Genomic DNA, 18479 nt, shown 5'->3' with positions numbered 1-18479 from the left:
TGTAACTCCAATCCCAGGGAAACCGAAGCCTTCTGGCCTCTGTTAGCATGAACATGGTACAGACACATATGCAGGCAAAGCCCACAGACATGTCAATACAAATACTTAAAAGATTATTGTCTACTTGAGCTACAGAAAAAGTATTACAAAGGCAAAAGTAAAATACAAAGTAATTAGTAGGTTTGATACAATTAAAATGAGACAATTTTCTTTTAACTTTTGCTTCCCTGCTAATGAGCCCTGTTTCCTGTGTAGACTCACAGCAACCTGACATCTTGCCAAGCTCTCGGGAATATGTGCGTGATGAACATGAACTCTTACGACTCGACTACATTCGATGCTTGCCGACTGTTCCACTACGTCTTCGAAGGCGCTGCTGGGCTGACCGGCGTGCATTCTGTCCCGTTCTGGTGAGGGTACTGGGATTGATGAAATACTCCCAAGTGAATTCAGTGCTATTTCATGAATGCTAATAATATGAACTATTGCTTCCATTTATTAAGCCGAGTCTGATTGTTTGTAGGAGACAGAACCTTCCTTGGCTGTTTTACGGAGACCAGCCAGGATTGGCTTCTCAAGTTCTCAGTACTACCCCTCTTCCTACAAATTTCAGTTTTAAAGGACAAAACCAGGTACAAGTCCCTGTACAATGGGAGCAGTGACCACACATGATCTCCAAACTTTAAGATAGAAAACTAACTATGGCTAGAGGTAGGGCTCAGGAGTGGCACGCCTGCCCGACCTACATGCATAGACCTGGCTTCAATCCCTCAGTCCCCAGTGTCAGAAAAAAGACACAATCACTAGTTATACTTGTTTCCAAGATTTTTTACATAGTCAAACAATACAAACATATTGTTTAAGTATTTAAACATACTTAAACATACAAAGTTTACATACTCAGCTATGTAAATATCAGCTGCTCATAGAAATGAGTGCGGGGTTGGGCTGTCTCACTTTGCTGCATAGACATCTGGATTGTGTGGGCATGGTGGTCCTTGGAGGGTTGGGAAGAGGCATTTCATCACCTAATGCAAACACCTGTCTATCACATGTGCTTACAGAATGTCACAGACTGTCACAGCTCCTAGTTCTCACCTCTAACCGTTGAGCTTTCCAGAATAAGGTCCTATGTCTTTCCCCATACTCATCTCATGTAACAGATCTGAGAGGAAGGTACCTGCCACTGTGCTGCCCCTAAATCCTAAAATAACACTTCTGCAAAACACCAGTCCTGTTTAAAGTATATTGAACTATATAGATAGTAGGGTTAATTTCAAATAAATGAGGTGGGATTTAAAATTTCAACAAAAACAGTGCTAACATTGAAAAGGTAGTCAGTAATGAAAACTACCCTCATAGCGTATTTAACTTAATACTGCTGTTGTTCTCTAACCAAAACATAAAGCTGAAGTTTGTTGCTGCTTCCTACGATATACGAGGAAACTTCATCAGATGGCAAACTGTAAAAGGTGGTGTTCTACAGGTAAGTATGAGTCCAGCTAAGGTATTACTAATGTACTTTATTTTTGTCTGAAGCAAAGAGTAGAGGAACAGACAGACAGAGTATTGCTTGAAGAGAATCAGTGAAAGCATTCCTGATGCTTTAAATGAGAACTTTAAAGTTACAGTCAGTGTGTGTGTGTGTGTGTTCATGCATACATGTTACATGTAGGAAGGACTGAGGACAATTTGTGTAAATCCGTTCTCTCCTTCTGGTCCCAGAGACTGAAGCGTGGTGGACCGTGCCCTTACCTCCTGAGCCATCTTGCCAATATTAAAATTGTTAATACATCCTTAGCTTTTTGTGGCCTTCATACATTAAAAAAGTAGAAGATAGGGCATCTGTTCACATGGGAGCCACAGAGCTCTTCCAGCAAAGGCGTTTGTGAGAGACACTTACCAGTTGTATTCTCTATCGAAGCTTTGTCCAGACACCGAGAGAAGACTAGATGCTGCATATTCTTTTGGAACAACGTACCAGCAAAACGTGAGTGTGACTCTGTTAGACAGCCTGTATTTCCCTTCATTCAAGTGACTGGAATGATAGGTGAATTTTTTTAACTCAAATTATTTTAATAGTAAGAACAATTTCATGAATTAATAAATCTTCTATGGTCTGGGCATAGAAAATGTTGAAGACGAAAGTTCCTTAGCATCTACAGAGTTAAATATTCTACAGTGTGTGACTTTCAAGGTCAGCTCCGCAACTGCACGCAGGTAGGCTTCTGTGTCCTCCACAGAACGCCCCTGCTGAGCGCTCCGGAACAAATGTAAAATACTACCTTGTGTTTAGAGGCTACTAAAGACGTAATTCTCTGCTCCGTTTACCGCCCAACAAAACAACAGTGCCTCCTTCTCTTTCTTTTACCACATCCCGGTTGTGTGTAATTTTAAGAACACACTACCACCTTTGCCTGTGAGCCGCTGCACTACCAGCTGCCCTCTCCATCCCCCCACCCCCACCCCCGGCTTAGCTCCAGGGTGGCCACTGCCAGCCCTGAGCCAGCCTCTCTCTCTACCCACCTCAGGTTCCGGAGTCTCGTCACCAGCTTCCACCCAAAACCCTTGAATCTGCAGACAAAAGACACGCAGACCGCTCTGTTGCTTTACAACCTGCCCACGAGGCACAATTGCTGGGCACAACTCTCTCCTGCCTGGAAATCCGTGCCCTTACCAATTTATTATCTCCGTCTCTCCTTCTGTCCTAGACTTAGTGGCTTGTTCCAAGTAGCCCTGCCAAGTGTCTTGGGCCACCCACCCCTAGCTGAGGCTGCAGGCCCTGTCTCTCCCCGAGGCCTTACATGATTGCAGCATCCTCCTTCCCCCAAAGCATGACAGAAAAGCCCCTTCTCTCCTTCTCTGCACCTCCTTTTCCTCTTGCGACCCAGAAATCCCGCCTGTACCTTCCGCCCAGCAATTGGCTCCTGGCCTTCTTTATTGACAAATCAAGAACCAAATAAGGAAGGAGACCTTAGTATCAGAACCTCCCTTACACACACCAGTCTCCAGACTTCCCTTTCTCCTTCCTGTCATGACTTTCTTTCACTTTGACACTGCAGTATGGTACAAATGGTAACATTTGAAAGATCTCAGTAGCATATAAAAATGTTTCTTAACGTCTTGTATGTGCACACACACAGAACAAAACCCCAGTGAACAGTGCCTTCCTGAAAAAGTCATTGGAGGAAAATAAACATTTTTATTGATTAATATTGGACAGTTGTGCCAGAGATGATTTTTGTTTTATATCTTATATTTTCCTAATTTTCTACCGTGAACGTGAATTTTATGGTCAGAAGTGGCCTACAAGGTGTTTTGACATCTTTTTATAACAGTGTGGACTACAGGAAGGGAGGCTTTGCAGGTGTGAACTACAGGGTGATGTACCCAGCATTTTCTCAATGAAGTCCCACTCAATTCATAAAACAACTGAGTGAGGAACTTGGTGTCTGTGCTTCAGTGGGACACAGTAATGTTAGGCGATTATAAAATGGTCACCTCAGGTCCATGTTCTGATAGATGTAAAACCATGATTACCGCAGTGTAACTGTTACTCACAGAAGTAGTTCACAGCTCAGTAAGGACCCTAACTATGTAGGCAGAGAATGGCAGCAACTATTCAAGTGTTACACTGTAGACAGGCATACGACATCAGTTCTCGGGGTGTACAGAAGGACTGCAGAGTCAGTGCTACTCAAGGTATACAATGAGCAGAAGTTGGATGGACCATAGCAAGGAAGGAGTCTGTGCAGAACCCACACTTGTGATGTTGGGAGGCTAGGAGGGCCTGGCACGTACATACGTGGAAAGGAACTGGACTGGACTGGACTGGTAAGAGCAGGTGAGTATAGACCGGTAGGGGACAGTCAGAGATGGGCTTAACCCTCCTGAAGGGAGCCAGTCCTGTGCATCAGGAAAAACAAAACAAAACAAAAAAACCTTTTTATTCCTCCCGTAGGACAGCACTTTAAGCCTCTTCTTTGATATATATTTAGTATTGGAACTAAAAGCCAATCTCTTCATGTTATAGATTAAAAATAGAAAAGTTCTTCACTGGTTGACATTTTCGTTTTCTTTGTTTTTTTTCTTTTTTCGAGTGGTACTTTTAGAAATTTATATTTGGAAGTCTCTTGGAAGTCATGCAAATAATATAAAGATACTTTATAAAGTTAAAAAGAGAAAGTTTGATATGCTTTCTAATTTTGAGTTGTGGTGTGTTTATTTTTATTTTACGTCCTAGTGTGAAATCTCTCTCTCTAAACTCCTGGCTGACTTTCCCAGTCCTGTGTTTTATGATATTTACCTGGAATATACTGATGAAGTGCAACATCATTACCTTTGGGCTATCCCAGTGTTAAACCTCAATCTTCAACATAATAAACTGTTTGTGAACCAAGGTAAGCATTCTCCCCTGCTCTCTCATAGCTGAGATCAATAGATGTAAACCAAATATGATCATTTCAGGAACCAGGGATGATGATGCTGATTGTGGATCCTCTTTTTTAAAAATATTTATATATAAGTACACTGTAGCTCTCTTCAGACACACCAGAAGAGAGCATCAGATCCCATTACAGATGGTTGTGAGCCACCATGTGGTTGCTGGGATTTGAACTCAGGACCTCTGGAAGAGCAGCCAGTGCTCTTAACCACTGAGCCATCTCTCCAGCTCCACCTCCCTTTTTATGGATCCTTTTAGTGTACAATTTTATACAGTATGAGCCAAGGTACAATCAACTAGTAAAACTGCTGCAGCTTTAGGCCATTTATTAATTTGATTTTCAAGATATCATTCCCTTGCTGAGAGTATATCCCTAGAATAACAAATAGAATTGTGAACTGAGACGTTTTCTTCTCTGTTTCCGACCCTATTTTGAGACAAACTAATTTCTTTTGTTGCTACCCATGCTATAAAATGTGACCTAGGCAAGGAGCAGAGACGCCTGACAGTTTCTTATTATGTGGCCATCATACACAAAAGACAAGGTTTTAATGTTGATTTCTTCAGTGAGTGCCGTGAGTGCCGACAGAAGCAGTTTGATCACAGCTTTCCTAATGCTGCCTTTTCCTCTTTTTATAATAACAGACAGTAGCTCCAGCAAGTGGCTTCTGACTCGGCGCATTTTCTTAGTGGATGCAGTAAGTGGACGAGAAAATGACCTAGGAAATCAGCCAAGAGTAATTCGAGTTGCTACCCAGATATCACTGAGGTAAAAGCTGCCTGATGACTATGTAGATGTGTGAAGGTATACACTGAGGAAGGTATACACCAGTCATCACCAGACTGAAACAATAGGGAGAACTGAGCCAAAACAGCACCTAAGCTCTCCCTAGATATGAGTAGATTGGCAGAGTCCAGCAAAGGTTAAAGGATAAAGCTGGAAACTGATACCAGCCGCCCTCAGGAGCTTGTGCGAATTCATGTGTTCTTGACCTCTCGGTACCTGGGGAAGACAGAGGGCTGAGAGAGGAAGGAAGGTAATATCAGTGGCTGCAGTGGTACTTTAGTAAGAGCTTAGGAATAGTGTCTTCAGCCTCTCCAACCTGACTTCTTTTCCTGGCTCTCTGTCTAGAATCTAGAGTCTAGATTGACCCAGATTAGCCAGCATCCCTCTCGTTCTAAAACCCCCCACTTGTAGCGTGGCACCGTGCAGCCTGTGTTCTCTCTTCCATGTAATAGTGGTTCTTGACTGAACCGCCCACTGCAGCGTGTCCTAATGTGCCCTAGCGTGTCCTAACATGTGTTGTGACTGCACTGGTTTTACTCTCAGAGCACTTCATACTCATCGTTTCTCGCTGTTCGTTTGCTCTCATAGTAAGCTTATGGGTGGGGCACCGTGGGAGCCTCCTCGTACTCCATGCTGACACCCATTTGCACTGCTTTAACGTGCTCACCAGCCACTGCAGAATTCCTAACACCAATGAAATCAGACCTAACCACGGTGGGCTTGGCCTCGGTGAGGCCGTGCTGGCACTCTTCTTCTTGGGCTCACTAACTATATGTTACTAATGCATCGTAGCTGCCAAGTTATTCCCGAAACAAAACTAAATGTGTCGTGTGTTTTGGTAAAGATTCATCTTTATCTGAAGCGCCACATTTTATCTGCTTTTGTTTAGGTGCCATGTAGTGTAGCTCTTTCTGCTGTTCCTATGTGTGTCTCACAGCACTTCAGTGGTTATATATATATATATATATATATATATATATATATATATATATATATAAAACACATCTATCAGAGCCTAGTGCTTGTCTCCTGGAGTGTACTTTTGTGTTAAAGTTTTTAACCAATGAGAATGAGCTGTGGTTTAACTCTTAGTTTATACTGAGCCTCCCCTAGTCCTTACTAAAATATCAAGACAGCCTATACCAAATTAAGAGAATGATAAATATATGCCTAAGGGGTTAAATATATTTAGCAGTCTATTTTCTTTTAACAGCATACGCCTTGTACCCAACACAAAGAATGGAAACATCTACACTCCCTTACTCACCATTGCCTACAGTGACATTGACATCAAAAATGCTTATAGCCAGTCTGTGAAGGTGAGTTCTTCGTCAGTCAGTGACCTTGTGTTTGCAAATGTCACTGTAATGCTGTTGTAGCTTATCATGGTTAAGGTGATATATTTTAAAGTTTTAAACAAATCCCTTTGTTTATATACTCAATCTTAATTATCAGTGTCTAATGAAAGAGAAGCTAAGCTCTTATTTTAATATTAGAATATTAAAAGGCAATAGTGAATGAAATTTTTGTTTTTTATTATGTGTATGTGTGTAGTGGGGGAGGGGCAGCGAGTGAGTACAGGCTCCATGCAGGCCAGAGCTGTCAGGTTCCCCTGCAACTGAGCTGGAGTGAGGTGGATCGAGGATGGCTCCTCAAACTGGGACCTGGGCATTGAACTCAGGTCCTCTTCAAGAGCAGTATGCACTCTTGACCACTGAGCCGTTCTTTCAGTGTCTCAGTGGAGGGATTACCGGTGGCCACGCATACCTACCATCCTGTTACACTGAGGCCCATAGCATCTGCCTCTGTCTTTTCTGATCATTTGCTTTTTGTTTCCTTGCCTGGTCGAACCAGCAACTCAGAAATTACAGTGGGTATACGTGGGCTCAACATTCCATGGGTGGCCGGACAGAGATGCTTTAACAAACAGACGGATGAAAATCATCAGCTTTGTAACTAGGAGGACTGAGATGGACCAGAGAGTGAAGTCTGGACCTGCAGCCCTGATTTCACTAAATAGTGAAGGAGAGGACCCACCTTTGAAAGATGGAGAGCTCAGACCTCCAAAAGTCAGGCTGTACCAAAGAAAAGGCGTGGCTAACGCGGGTCACGCATGGCCAGTGCCTCCGAGGGTCTGTCCCTAGGAGAGAGCATTCCTGCTTGGAGACAGATAAACAAGAGAGGGACAGAATGGAATAGGAAATCCCGTCACTTTACTTTGTCCTGGAGATTCACTGGAGATTGCCTGTCCTCTGGGACACGTGAAGTAGGAGATAAGCCTTCCTTATCACCAATAACTTGATTTCTATCATTCTGCTCTTCGCTGTTCTCTTTATTTTTAATCTTCTACGTTGCTTAGCTGGTGTGTGTGGTGCTCCTACCCTGTTTGTGACCAGGCTCTTATAACAAGCAGTGGTTCTTGACTTTCCTAACACCGTGACCCTTTAATACAGTTCCTCAGGTTGTGTGGATGTATAGCTTTCTCTCTAACAGGTGGGGCTCTCAGACACACATAAATTATTTTTGTTGCTACTTCATAACTAATTTTGCTATTGTAGTGAGTTGGAAATAAATAACCAGATATGAGACCCCTGCAGTGGTAGTGTCCCACAGGCTGAGAACCAGTTCAAAAGAAGGACATAATACAACTTACATAAGACCTTTTCCTCATTTGTAGTACCAAAGCCAATTAGGTCAAGTCAGCTTCTGTCCACTGGGTTACATACACTAGCCCCAGAGAAGAAAACCCAGAAACATGCCGAACAACAACAAAAGAGGCTCCTGGATTAAAATTTCCTAGTAAGTATACTTATTTTAATGCAAGCACTCTTTTCTTTAAATACTAGTATTGCCCACAATTTGCAAGCTAAGCCTTGAGAAACTGCAACATAAGAAATGAAAGAGGAGCACGAGCTGGTTTCTCTGTGGGTAAGGGTTCTCCGCAAATAAGGGTGCTCGGCAGACGCCAGACAGCATGGCTGCCATCCGGGAACACCTAATGGTGGAAGGAAAGAACTGACTACAAAGCTGTCCTCTGACCCTCACATACGTCACACACGCACACACGCACACGTGCAATAAATAAATAAAAGTCTAAAGGTAAAAGAAGAAAAAGAAATTTAGAGTAATGAACTACCTTGATTTGATGAGGCTCATCTCAAATTCATTGTAAATGCAAGATACGCAGTTGTGTGATCATTTTGTTACAGTACATGTTAATTAAAATGTAATTATGTCCTCTGACATTCTTATGACAGCCCTTACGAAAGCTGTGTTTGAGTTCTGAGCACCGTCCTTCCCTCTGTAGCCTCAGCAGCTGGGTTCACTTCCTGCCTCACCAAGCAGGTCGGCCATCCAACAGGAGTTCCCTTGGGTTTCCTCTCTAAGGCCTAAGAAAGGACTCTGCTTTGTTTCCTGTCTTGCTTGTCCTTTCCCATCCTCAGCTAACCTTGCGCCTGTGTGAGGCCCCTTCTCCCTAGCTGATATTCAGCCGGCATCTCTGAGACCCTTCTCTTGTAAAACTCTTGAGTGCGTCACCTTAAAAACATACTGAAGCAACTAACAGCCAGTCAGATCTTTCCTCAGCCTGCACTGCTTCTCTTCCTTCCATTGTCCAACCATTTGACTCATTGCTTCCACTCCAGCTCTTGACATTTTTCTTCTCTGAAAATCTCTCACGAAGGTCAGCCATCTTTACCTTAGTATTTCTACATCTGATACTGCACTCTAGACTCCACTGGCCTTCCTGGAATTCACTCTTCTGTAGCCCTTGTAAAGTCAAAGGAACTGCTTCTCCCACCTCTCATACTGTGGTTCTTTCTCTTGTATCTTTACAGTTTCCCCTCCCTCCACTCCTCCCAGTCCCCCCGACACACACACATCCCCTCTCCTTCAGATCCACTTCTCCTCAGTTTCCCTTTTAAAAAGGCAGGCACAAATGTTCATATCAAGGCTGAATGAGGCAGCACAGTAAGAAGAAAAAGCATAAGCAAAATTGTCAGAGATATTCCCCACATACAGTCCCACTATTAGGAGTCCCACAAGAACACTCAGCTACACAATCATAACATATGCAGGACCTAGCTCAGACCCATACAGGGCCTGTGATGGTCACTTCAGTCTCTGTGATCATTTTCTCTTGTATCTTAATACCATGCAGTCCACGGATTCCTGTTCAGACATTTGAGTATTCTGCCTTCTTAGGGGATAGTTGTTTAGCTAGTTGATAAATGTGTGACACAAGGTCAGTCATATTTCTCAGCAACAAAAGTCTGTCTGGAAGTAAACTATAATTAGCTTGGCTTGAACTGCGGCCAGAGACCTCCATTCCTAAGAAACCTTTCGTTCCTCTTGTGCACATTCAAGAGAGAGACTTAGTGCAGTGTAAAAGTTCTCAGAAAAGCATATCTCTCTGTGAGTAAAGGCTGACATCCACCATAGTGATTGTTAAACAATAGCACTCCAGGTACAAGTTCATTATTTTGAACACGGGTGTATGATGTTGAATTCTAGTATGATCGGTCTGTTCTCTTTTAAATCCCAGATTTCCTTCTCAGTGAAATATGAGATGAATCAAGGAGATGCATTTGTCCAGACAGATGTGAGTACCTTCTTTCTTGTTAAATATCTCCATCCGTTTTCAATTTTAAACTGTGCAGATGGGAGTAAAGTTGTGAAAGCAGATTTGCTCTGTGTACAGAAGTCTTGGCTCCCTTCTGATACAGCGATGGTAACCAGGCGATTAATAGTGGCGTAGCCCTGTGTTTAAACACTATACATGCTATACATGCTATACATGCTCGTCTCCATCCTTTTTCTGATCCTTCACTGCTTTCAGTTGTCACATCTTCTATAGGAACACATCAGCCCTTGTTCAGTGCCTGGAGTCAAAGGGTGTGTGTGTGTGTGTGTGTGTGTGTGTGTGTGTGTGTGTGTGTGTAAGATGGGTCTCTCACTGAACCTGGAGCTCGCAGGTTTGACATGACTAGCCAACCAGCGAGCTTCAGGTCCTCAGTCTCTGCCTTTGCAGCACTAAGACTGCAATTGTATGACACTGATTTTTCCGTGGGTATGATATGGGCTCTGAGCCGTCTCCACAACTGCTGCCCTCTAATGCTGGTGCCTGTTGGTGACGCCTGTCTGCAGAAAACATCACCGTGGTGTTTGCCTGACGTGTTTTATCTCCGTCATTTCTTCTGAATTTACAAATTGGAAGTTTATTATAAAACAGCTTTACCCTTGCCCTCACAAATGATTTATTCAGTTTTTTGTCTAAGTCAATGTGACCTCGTGGATATTTAATGTGGGTGATTTTATACTCCCTTGCTATTCGTTTTTCTTGCTCAGTTTCCCCCAGACGTAGCCACTGGAATCTCGTTCAGCTTCCAGGTCATTGCAACCGCCCCATCCATGTTTGATTTGTTCACTTTCTATTTGCAGTGGTGTTTCGGTACCAGTGAGAGGAAGTAGTGAGTTCTAAGTGTTCTCCTCTCTCGTTTGCGTCTTCTGTTCTAGATTGCTTTGGGTGTGTTGGGCGGGCTGGCTGTGCTATCATCTCTCTTGAAGACGGCAGGGTGGAAGAGACGCATTGGGAGCCCCATGATTGACCTACAGGTACACGTTTGTTTTTAAATGAATTTTTTTAATCTTTTGACTATTCTGGATCCTTCTCATAAGATACAGCTAGAAGATGAAGAAGAAATTTGCCTTTGATTTTTCTGGAGTTTAAGTTAGGAAAATTATTTTGAGGCCATAGAATATATGCAAGCTCACTTAGTCCCATAGTTTCGGGATCCCACAGCCCATCCACATTCGCACCACCATTCGTATTTTCGTCTTGGCCATTGCTTGGTATGTTTCAACCTTGCTGATTTGTCCAGTATAATGGCATATATTGATTTTATTTTCTCTATTTTTCATGTACTTTCAATTTTTCATTTCATGGCGTTTTGCCTGCATGTACACATGTGTGCCTGGAACCAGAAGAGGACAGGACACCAGGTCCCCTGAACAGAAGTTATAGCGGGTCGTGAGAGAGGGGTGCTGAGAGTCGGACATGTGCAAGAGCAGGACGTGTTCTAACTGCTCAGCCATCTCTCCAGCTTTTATTTGTATCTTTATTTTTTTCTTCCAGTGCGGGCTGACAGGAACGAATGTAGACCTCCAGCCTTTCATACTTTAAAGGTTTAGGCTTCCTTTTCTGTGAACTATTTATGTCTCTTGCTCACTTTTCTGTTAGATTTCTTCTTTTTCTTATTCAAATGAAGGAGTTTGTCCTTTGAAAGTATTAATCTCCTTTTTGATATCCATGTTGAAATCTTTTATGTAAATTTATGAGCTACCTGTTATCTATACCTTTAACAGTCAATATATAGTTAGCATCTAGTATTTAAGTTCCACACTGTCATATGAATGTTATGTGTATTATATATATGATGTTTATTTCATTTAAAAAAACTTGTCCATCTCAACACCAAAAGATATTCTTCTACCTTTTACTGCATTAAATTTACAGTTTACTTCTCGTCTTAGTCAGGGTTTCTATTCCTGTACAAAACATCATGACCAAGAAGCAAGTTGGTGAGGAAAGGGTTTACTCAGTTTACACTTTCCACATTGCTGTTCATCACCAAAGGAAGTCAGGACTGAACTCAAGCAGGTCAGGAAGCAGGAGCTGATGCAGAGGCCATGGAGGGATGTTACTTACTGGCTTGCTTCCCCTGGCTTGCTCACCTTGCTCTCACATAGAACCCAGAACCACCAGCCCAGGGTTGGCAGCACCCACAATGGGCTGGGCTCTCCCCCATTAATCACTAGTTGAGAAAATGCCTTACAGCTGGGTGTCCTGGAGACATTTCTTCAGGGGATGCTCTGCTCCTTTCTCTGTGATAACTCCAGCTTGTGTCAAGCTGACACACAAAACCAACCAGTACACTTCTCATTTAATCTTTGAAATTTATTTTGCCTAACATATATTGAATATTTACTGTGCACCAGGCACATTTTTAAGTTTTTACATGTATAGTTTTTCTCATACCTCTATCTAGCTGGGCATTGTTATTAGTGCCATTTGACTGTGACAAAAGGGAAGTAGAGCTTAGGTTTTCTGCTTAACTTTTGCAGTAACTCAACAGCAGCATGGGGAAGGCTCTGTATCAGCTTGTGTAGCCAGGCTGTCTTCTGGACTCCAAGGCCAGTAGGGTAAGGAGTCGGAGCAAGAGGGTTTGTGCTCCTGTTGGGGTAGTCAAAGCTGGCCTTCCATGGACATCAACTTTAACCTGTTCATCCCACAGTGGTCACCGCGGGTCGGTTGTAGAGTGTCAGGTACTGGGTGATGAGAGTAACACAGACAACGGAGCCTGCCCTCAGAGTTCATGACAGAGAAAGGGAAGGACTCTTGATAAAACGATGACAGTTGCTCTCCACAAAGTACTTGAGATGGAACCGTGAAGAGGTTAACATTGAGCAAGTGGTTGAAGCTACATGCGAGCCAAGTAGAAGGCAGGCTTTGGTCCATGCTGTGAAGGATCTTGTGAGTCAAGAATTTAGTGAGTAGTCATTTTCTGTTTTTAAGAAAAGTGTGATATAACCCAATTTACATTTGAGAAAGCTGACTCTCGGGGCCTGAGATGCAGCTCAGTATATACCCAACATGAGCACGTTTCAATCCTTTTGTACAACAAATGACACCACATAATATAACTGTGGATACAAGATGTATTTGGGCAGCAAAGACAAACTGAGGAAATCTGGAAGCAGTTCCCCGTCTCATAAACTGTAAGATGAGAGGGATTGAAGCAGCGATGGAATGAACAGGATTCGGGGAAAAAACAAATCAGGCAAACTCAGCTGCACTTTGTAACTGGCAGTGTGTGTATGAAGCAAAGCTTCAGGTGGGAGGAGATGAGCACGCACTGTTACTACTGTTAGAGTAATGCTCAGTGGGCTGGAGAGGCTCAGTGATCAAAAGTCTACACGGCTCTTCCAGAGGACCCAAGCTCAATTCCCAGCTCAAAAATCACCTGTAACTCTAGCTACAGAGGATCTGATGCCCTCTTCTGAATTCTGCTGGCACCTGCACATGCACACATGCACGCATAATGCTAAAATAATAAAAAATAAATAAATCCATCAATAAATAAGACATAATAATATTCATGGACCAATAAAATATCTCAGTTAAGGTACCTGCCACACAGGCAGACTTGAGTTCTTGCCAGTGACCAGCTTTGGTATCCACATGGTGGGTAATCTGTGGCAGGAATTCATTGGGGGATCAGTGCTTAGGGGTAAATCCAGATACCTACAGGGGCTGCTGCCAAAGCTAGTGATTAGAAAAGTTACTCAGGGCCACAGTTCTCTGTACTCAGATCCCACTGGGAGAGAGCTAGTCTTCTAGGAGTGCTGACACACCTAGAGCTCAGGAAGGACCACCACTTCTGCTCTGAGGGACCCACCTGGAGCCTTCAGGAACCAAGTAGCAGTCTGGGACAGGGTCCTTTGAGTTTCCATCTGCACTCAGAGCTGACCCTGTGTGACAGCTCTCTGTGCCCGGATCCTGCTGGGAGAGAACTCATCTCCCAAGAATGCTGACAAACAGGAGGGTCAAGCCACTGTCAGAGACAGGAAGACCAACTAACACCAGAGACAACCAGATGGCGAGAGGCAAATGCAAGAAGCTAAGCAACAGAAACCAAGGCCACTTGGCATCTTCGGAACCCAGCTCTCCCACCACAGCAATTCCTGGATACCCCAACACACCAGGAAAGCAAGATTCTGATTTAAAATCACATCTCATGATGATGTTAGACAACTTTAAGAAGGACATAAATAACTCCCTTAAAGAAATACAGGACAACACAGGTAAACAGGTAGAAGCCCTTAAAGAGGAAACACAAAAAAAATCCCTTAAAGAGTTACAGGAAAACACAACTAAACAGGTGAAGGGATTGAACAAAATAATTCAGGATCTAAAAATGGAAATAGAAACATTAAAGAAATCACAAAAGGAGACAAACCAGGAGATAGAAAACCTAGGAAAGAGATCAGGAGTCATAGACCCAAGCATCAACATCAGGATACAAGAGATAGAAGAGAGAATCTCAGGGGCAAAACCATCAAAGATAATGTAAAATGCAAAAACAAAAAGCTCCTAGCCCAAAACATCCAGGAAATCCAGGACACAATGAGAAGATCAAAGCTAAGGATAATAGGTATAGAAGAGAGTGAAGACTCCCAACTTAAATGAGCAGTAAATATCTTCAAGAAAATTATAGATGAAAACTTCCCTAACCTAAAGAAAGAGATGCCCATAAACATACAAGAAGCCTCAGAACTCCAAATAGATTGGACCAGAAAAGAAAGTCCTCATGTCACATAATAGTCAAAACACCAAATGCACTAAACAAAGAAAGAATATTAAAAGCAGTAAGGGAAAAAGGTCAAGTAATATATAAAGGCAGACCTATCAGAATGACACCAGACTTCTCACCAGAGACTATGAAGGCCAGAAGATCCTGGACTGATGTCATACAGACCCTAAGAGAACACAAATGCCAGCCCAGGTTACTGTATCCAACAAAACTCTCAATTAACATAGATGGAGAAACCAAGATATTCCATGACAAAACCAAATTTACACAATATATTTCCACAAACCCAGCACTACAAAAGATAACAGATGTAAAACTCCAACACAGGAAGGAAACTACACCCTAGAAAAAGAAAGTAATCTGTCAACTAACCCAAAACAAGACAGCAACACAAACATAATTCCACCTCTAACAACAAAAGTAACAGGAAACAGCAATCATTGGTCCTTAATATCTCTCAACATCAATGGACTCAACTCCCCAATAAAAAGACACAAACTAACAGACTGGATACGTAAAGAGAATCCAGCATTTTGCTGCATACAGGAAACACCCCTTACTGACAAAGACAGAAACTTCCTCAGAGTAAAAAACTGGGAAATTTTTTTCTAAGCAAATGGTCCCAAGAAACCATTTGTGTGTACCCATTCTAATGGGAGTACCCATTCTAATATCAAATAAAATTGACTTTGAACCAAAGGTTATCAAAAAAGATAAGGCAGGACACTTCATATTCATCAAAGGAAAAATCCACTAAGATGAACTCTCAATCCTGAATATCTATGCTGCAAATGCAAGGGCACCTACATTCATAAAAGAAACCTTACTAAAGCTCAAAGCACACATTGCACCGCACACAATAATAGTGGGTGACGTAAACACCCCGCTCATCCATGTACAGATCCTGGAAACAGAAACTAAACAGAGACACAGGGAAACTAACAGAAGTTATGAACCAAATGGATTTAACAGATATCTATAAAACATTTCATCCTAAAACAAAAAAATATATCTTCTCAGCACTTCGTGGTACCTTCTCCAAAATTGACCAAACAAATACAAAGACTGAAATAATCCCATGCATCCTATCAGATCACCACGAATTAAGACTGGTCTTCAATAACAACAAAAACAACAGAAAACCCACATATACATTGGAAGTTGAACAACGCTCTACTCAGTGATAACTTGGTCAAGGAAGAAATAAAGAAAGAAATTAAAGACTTTTTAGAATTTAATGAAAATGAAGGCACAACATACCCAAACTTATGGGACACAATGAAAGCAGTGCTGAGAGGAAAACTCATAGCTCTGAGTGCCTCCAAAAAGAAACTGGAGAGAGCATACATTAGCAGCTTGATAGCACACCTAAAAGCTCTAGAACAAAAAGAAGCAAATACACCCAAGAGGAATAGAAGGCAGGAAATAATCAAACTCAGAGCTGAAATCAACCAAGTAGAAACAAAAAGGACCATAGAAAGAATCAACAGAACCAGGAGCTGGTTCTTTGAGAAAATCAACAAGATAGATAAACCCTTAGCCAGACTAACTAGAGGGCACAGAGAGTGTATCCAAATTAACAAAATTAGAAATGAACAAGGAGATATAACAACAGATTCTGAGGAAATTCAAAAAATCATTCTCCCAAAGGAATCCAAGAATATATCAAAATAATCATCAGTCATGATCAAGTAGGCTTCATCCCAGGGATTCCGGGATGGTTCAATATATGGAAACCCATCCATCAACATAATCCACTATATAAACAAACCCATAGGGAAAAAAAAAAGAAACACATGATCATTTCATTAGATGCTGAGAAAGCATTTGACAAAATTTAACACCTCTTCATGGTAAAAGTCCTGGAAAGATCAGAAATTCAAGGCCCATACCTAAACATACTAAAAGCAATATACTGCAAACCAGTAGCTAACATTAAACTAAATGGAGAGAAACTTGAAGCAATCCCACTAAAATCAGGGACTAGACAAGGCTGCCCACTCTCTCCCTACTTACTCAATATAGTTCTTGAAGTCCTAGCCAGAGCAATCGGACAACGAAAGGAGGTCAAAGGGATACAAATTGGAATGGAAGAAGTCAAAATATCACTATTTGCAGATGATATGATAATATACTTAAGTGACCCCAAAAAATTCCACCAGAAAATTCCTACAGCTGATAAACAACTTCAGCAAAGTGGCTGGATATAAAATTAACTCAAACAAATCAGTAGCCTTCCTCTACTGTAAGGATAAACAGGCTGAGAAAGAAATTAGGGAAACAACACTCTTCACAATAGTCACAAATAATATAAAATACCTTGGGGTGATTCTAACCAAGCAAGTGAAAGATCTGTATGACAAGAACTTCAAATCTCTGAAGAAAGAAATTGAAGAAGATCTCAAAAGATGGAAAGAACTTCCATGCTCATAGATTGGCAGGATTAATATAGTAAAAATTGCCATCTTGCCAAAAGCATTCTACAGATTCAATCCCCATCAAAATCCCAACTCAATTCTTCATAGAGTTAGAAAGAGCAATTTGCGAATTCATTGGGAATAACAAAAAACCCAAGATAGCAAAAAAACTATTCTCAACAATAAAAGAACTTCTGGGGGAATCACCATTCCTAACTTCAAGCTGTATTACGGAGCAACCGTGATAAAAAATTATATGGTATTGGTATAGAGACAGGATGGTAGATCTATGGAATAGAATTGAAGATCCAGAAATGAACCCACACACCTATGGTCACTTGCTCCTTGACACAGGAGCCAAAACCATCCAGTGGATAAAAGCATTTTTCAACAAATGGTGCTGGTTCAACTGGAGGTCAGCATGTGGAAGAATGCAAATCGACCCATTCTCATTGTCTTGTACAAAGCTGAAGTACAAGTTGATCACGGACCTCCACATAAAACCAGATAAACTGAAACTAATAGAAGAGAAAGTGGGGAAGAACCTTAAATACATGGGCACAGGGGGAAATTTCCTTAACAGAACACCAATGGCTTATGCTCTAAGATCAATAATTGACAAATGGGACCTCATAAAATTGCAAAGCTTCTGTAAAGCAAAGGACACTGCCATTAGGACAAAATGGCAACCAACAGATTGGGAAAAGATCTTTACCAATTCTACATCCAATAGAGGACTAATATCCAACATATACAAAGAATTCAAGAAGTTCGACTCCACAGAATCAAATAACCCTTTAATAAAGGGATTGGGTGGCGTGGGGGCTACAGAGCTAAACAGAATTCTCAATTGAGGATCTTGAATGGCCAAGAAGCATCTAAAGAAATGTTCAACATCCTTAGTCATCAGGGAAATCCAAATCAAAACAACTCTGAGATCCACCTCACACAAGTCAGAATGGCTAATATCAAAAACTCAGGTGACAGCAGATGCTGTCTAAGATGCAGAGAAAGAGGAACACTCCTCCATTGTTGGTGGGATTGCAAACTGGTACAACCACTCTGGAAAGCAGTCTAGTGGTTTCTCAGAAAATTGGACATAGTACTACCTGAGGACCCAGCCAAACCACTCCTGGGCATATTCCCAAAAGATGCTTGAACATGTAACAAGGACACATGCTCCACTATGTTCATAGCAGCCTTATTTATAATATCCAGAAACTGAAAAGAACCCAGATGTCTTTCAACAGAGGAATGGATACAGAACATGAGGTGCATTTACACAATGGAATTCTATTCAGCTATCAAAAACAATGACTTCATGAAATCCTTAGGCAAATGGATAGAACTGGAAAATAACATCCTGAGTGAGGCAACCCAGTCACAAAAGAACACACATGGTATGCATTCATTGATAAGTGGATTAGCCCAAAAGCTAGGAATACCCAAGATACAATTCA

At 41.8% G+C, this 18479-nt stretch overlaps 1 protein-coding gene across 4 annotated transcripts in view; it reads left to right on the top strand.

Annotated features, from left to right (window-relative positions):
- Positions 1 to 18479, top strand: part of Tmem67 (transmembrane protein 67) — a 52892-nt gene that overhangs the window by 17348 nt on the left and 17065 nt on the right. For 2 of the 4 annotated variants that reach the window (NM_001107916.2, XM_087548794.1), the window contains 9 exon segments: positions 256 to 410; positions 524 to 632; positions 1409 to 1486; positions 1925 to 1990; positions 4244 to 4400; positions 5090 to 5213; positions 6445 to 6550; positions 9775 to 9831; positions 10746 to 10844. In NM_001107916.2, coding sequence (NP_001101386.3) covers positions 256 to 410; positions 524 to 632; positions 1409 to 1486; positions 1925 to 1990; positions 4244 to 4400; positions 5090 to 5213; positions 6445 to 6550; positions 9775 to 9831; positions 10746 to 10844 — 951 coding nt within the window. 4 annotated transcript variants of the gene reach the window in all.

The sequence above is a fragment of the Rattus norvegicus genome, chromosome 5 (genome assembly GCF_021556685.1).
Source record: "Rattus norvegicus strain SHRSP/BbbUtx chromosome 5, alternate assembly SHRSP_T2T, whole genome shotgun sequence".
NCBI classification, from domain to species: Eukaryota; Metazoa; Chordata; class Mammalia; order Rodentia; family Muridae; genus Rattus; species Rattus norvegicus.
This window is presented reverse-complemented; position numbering and strand designations above follow the sequence as displayed.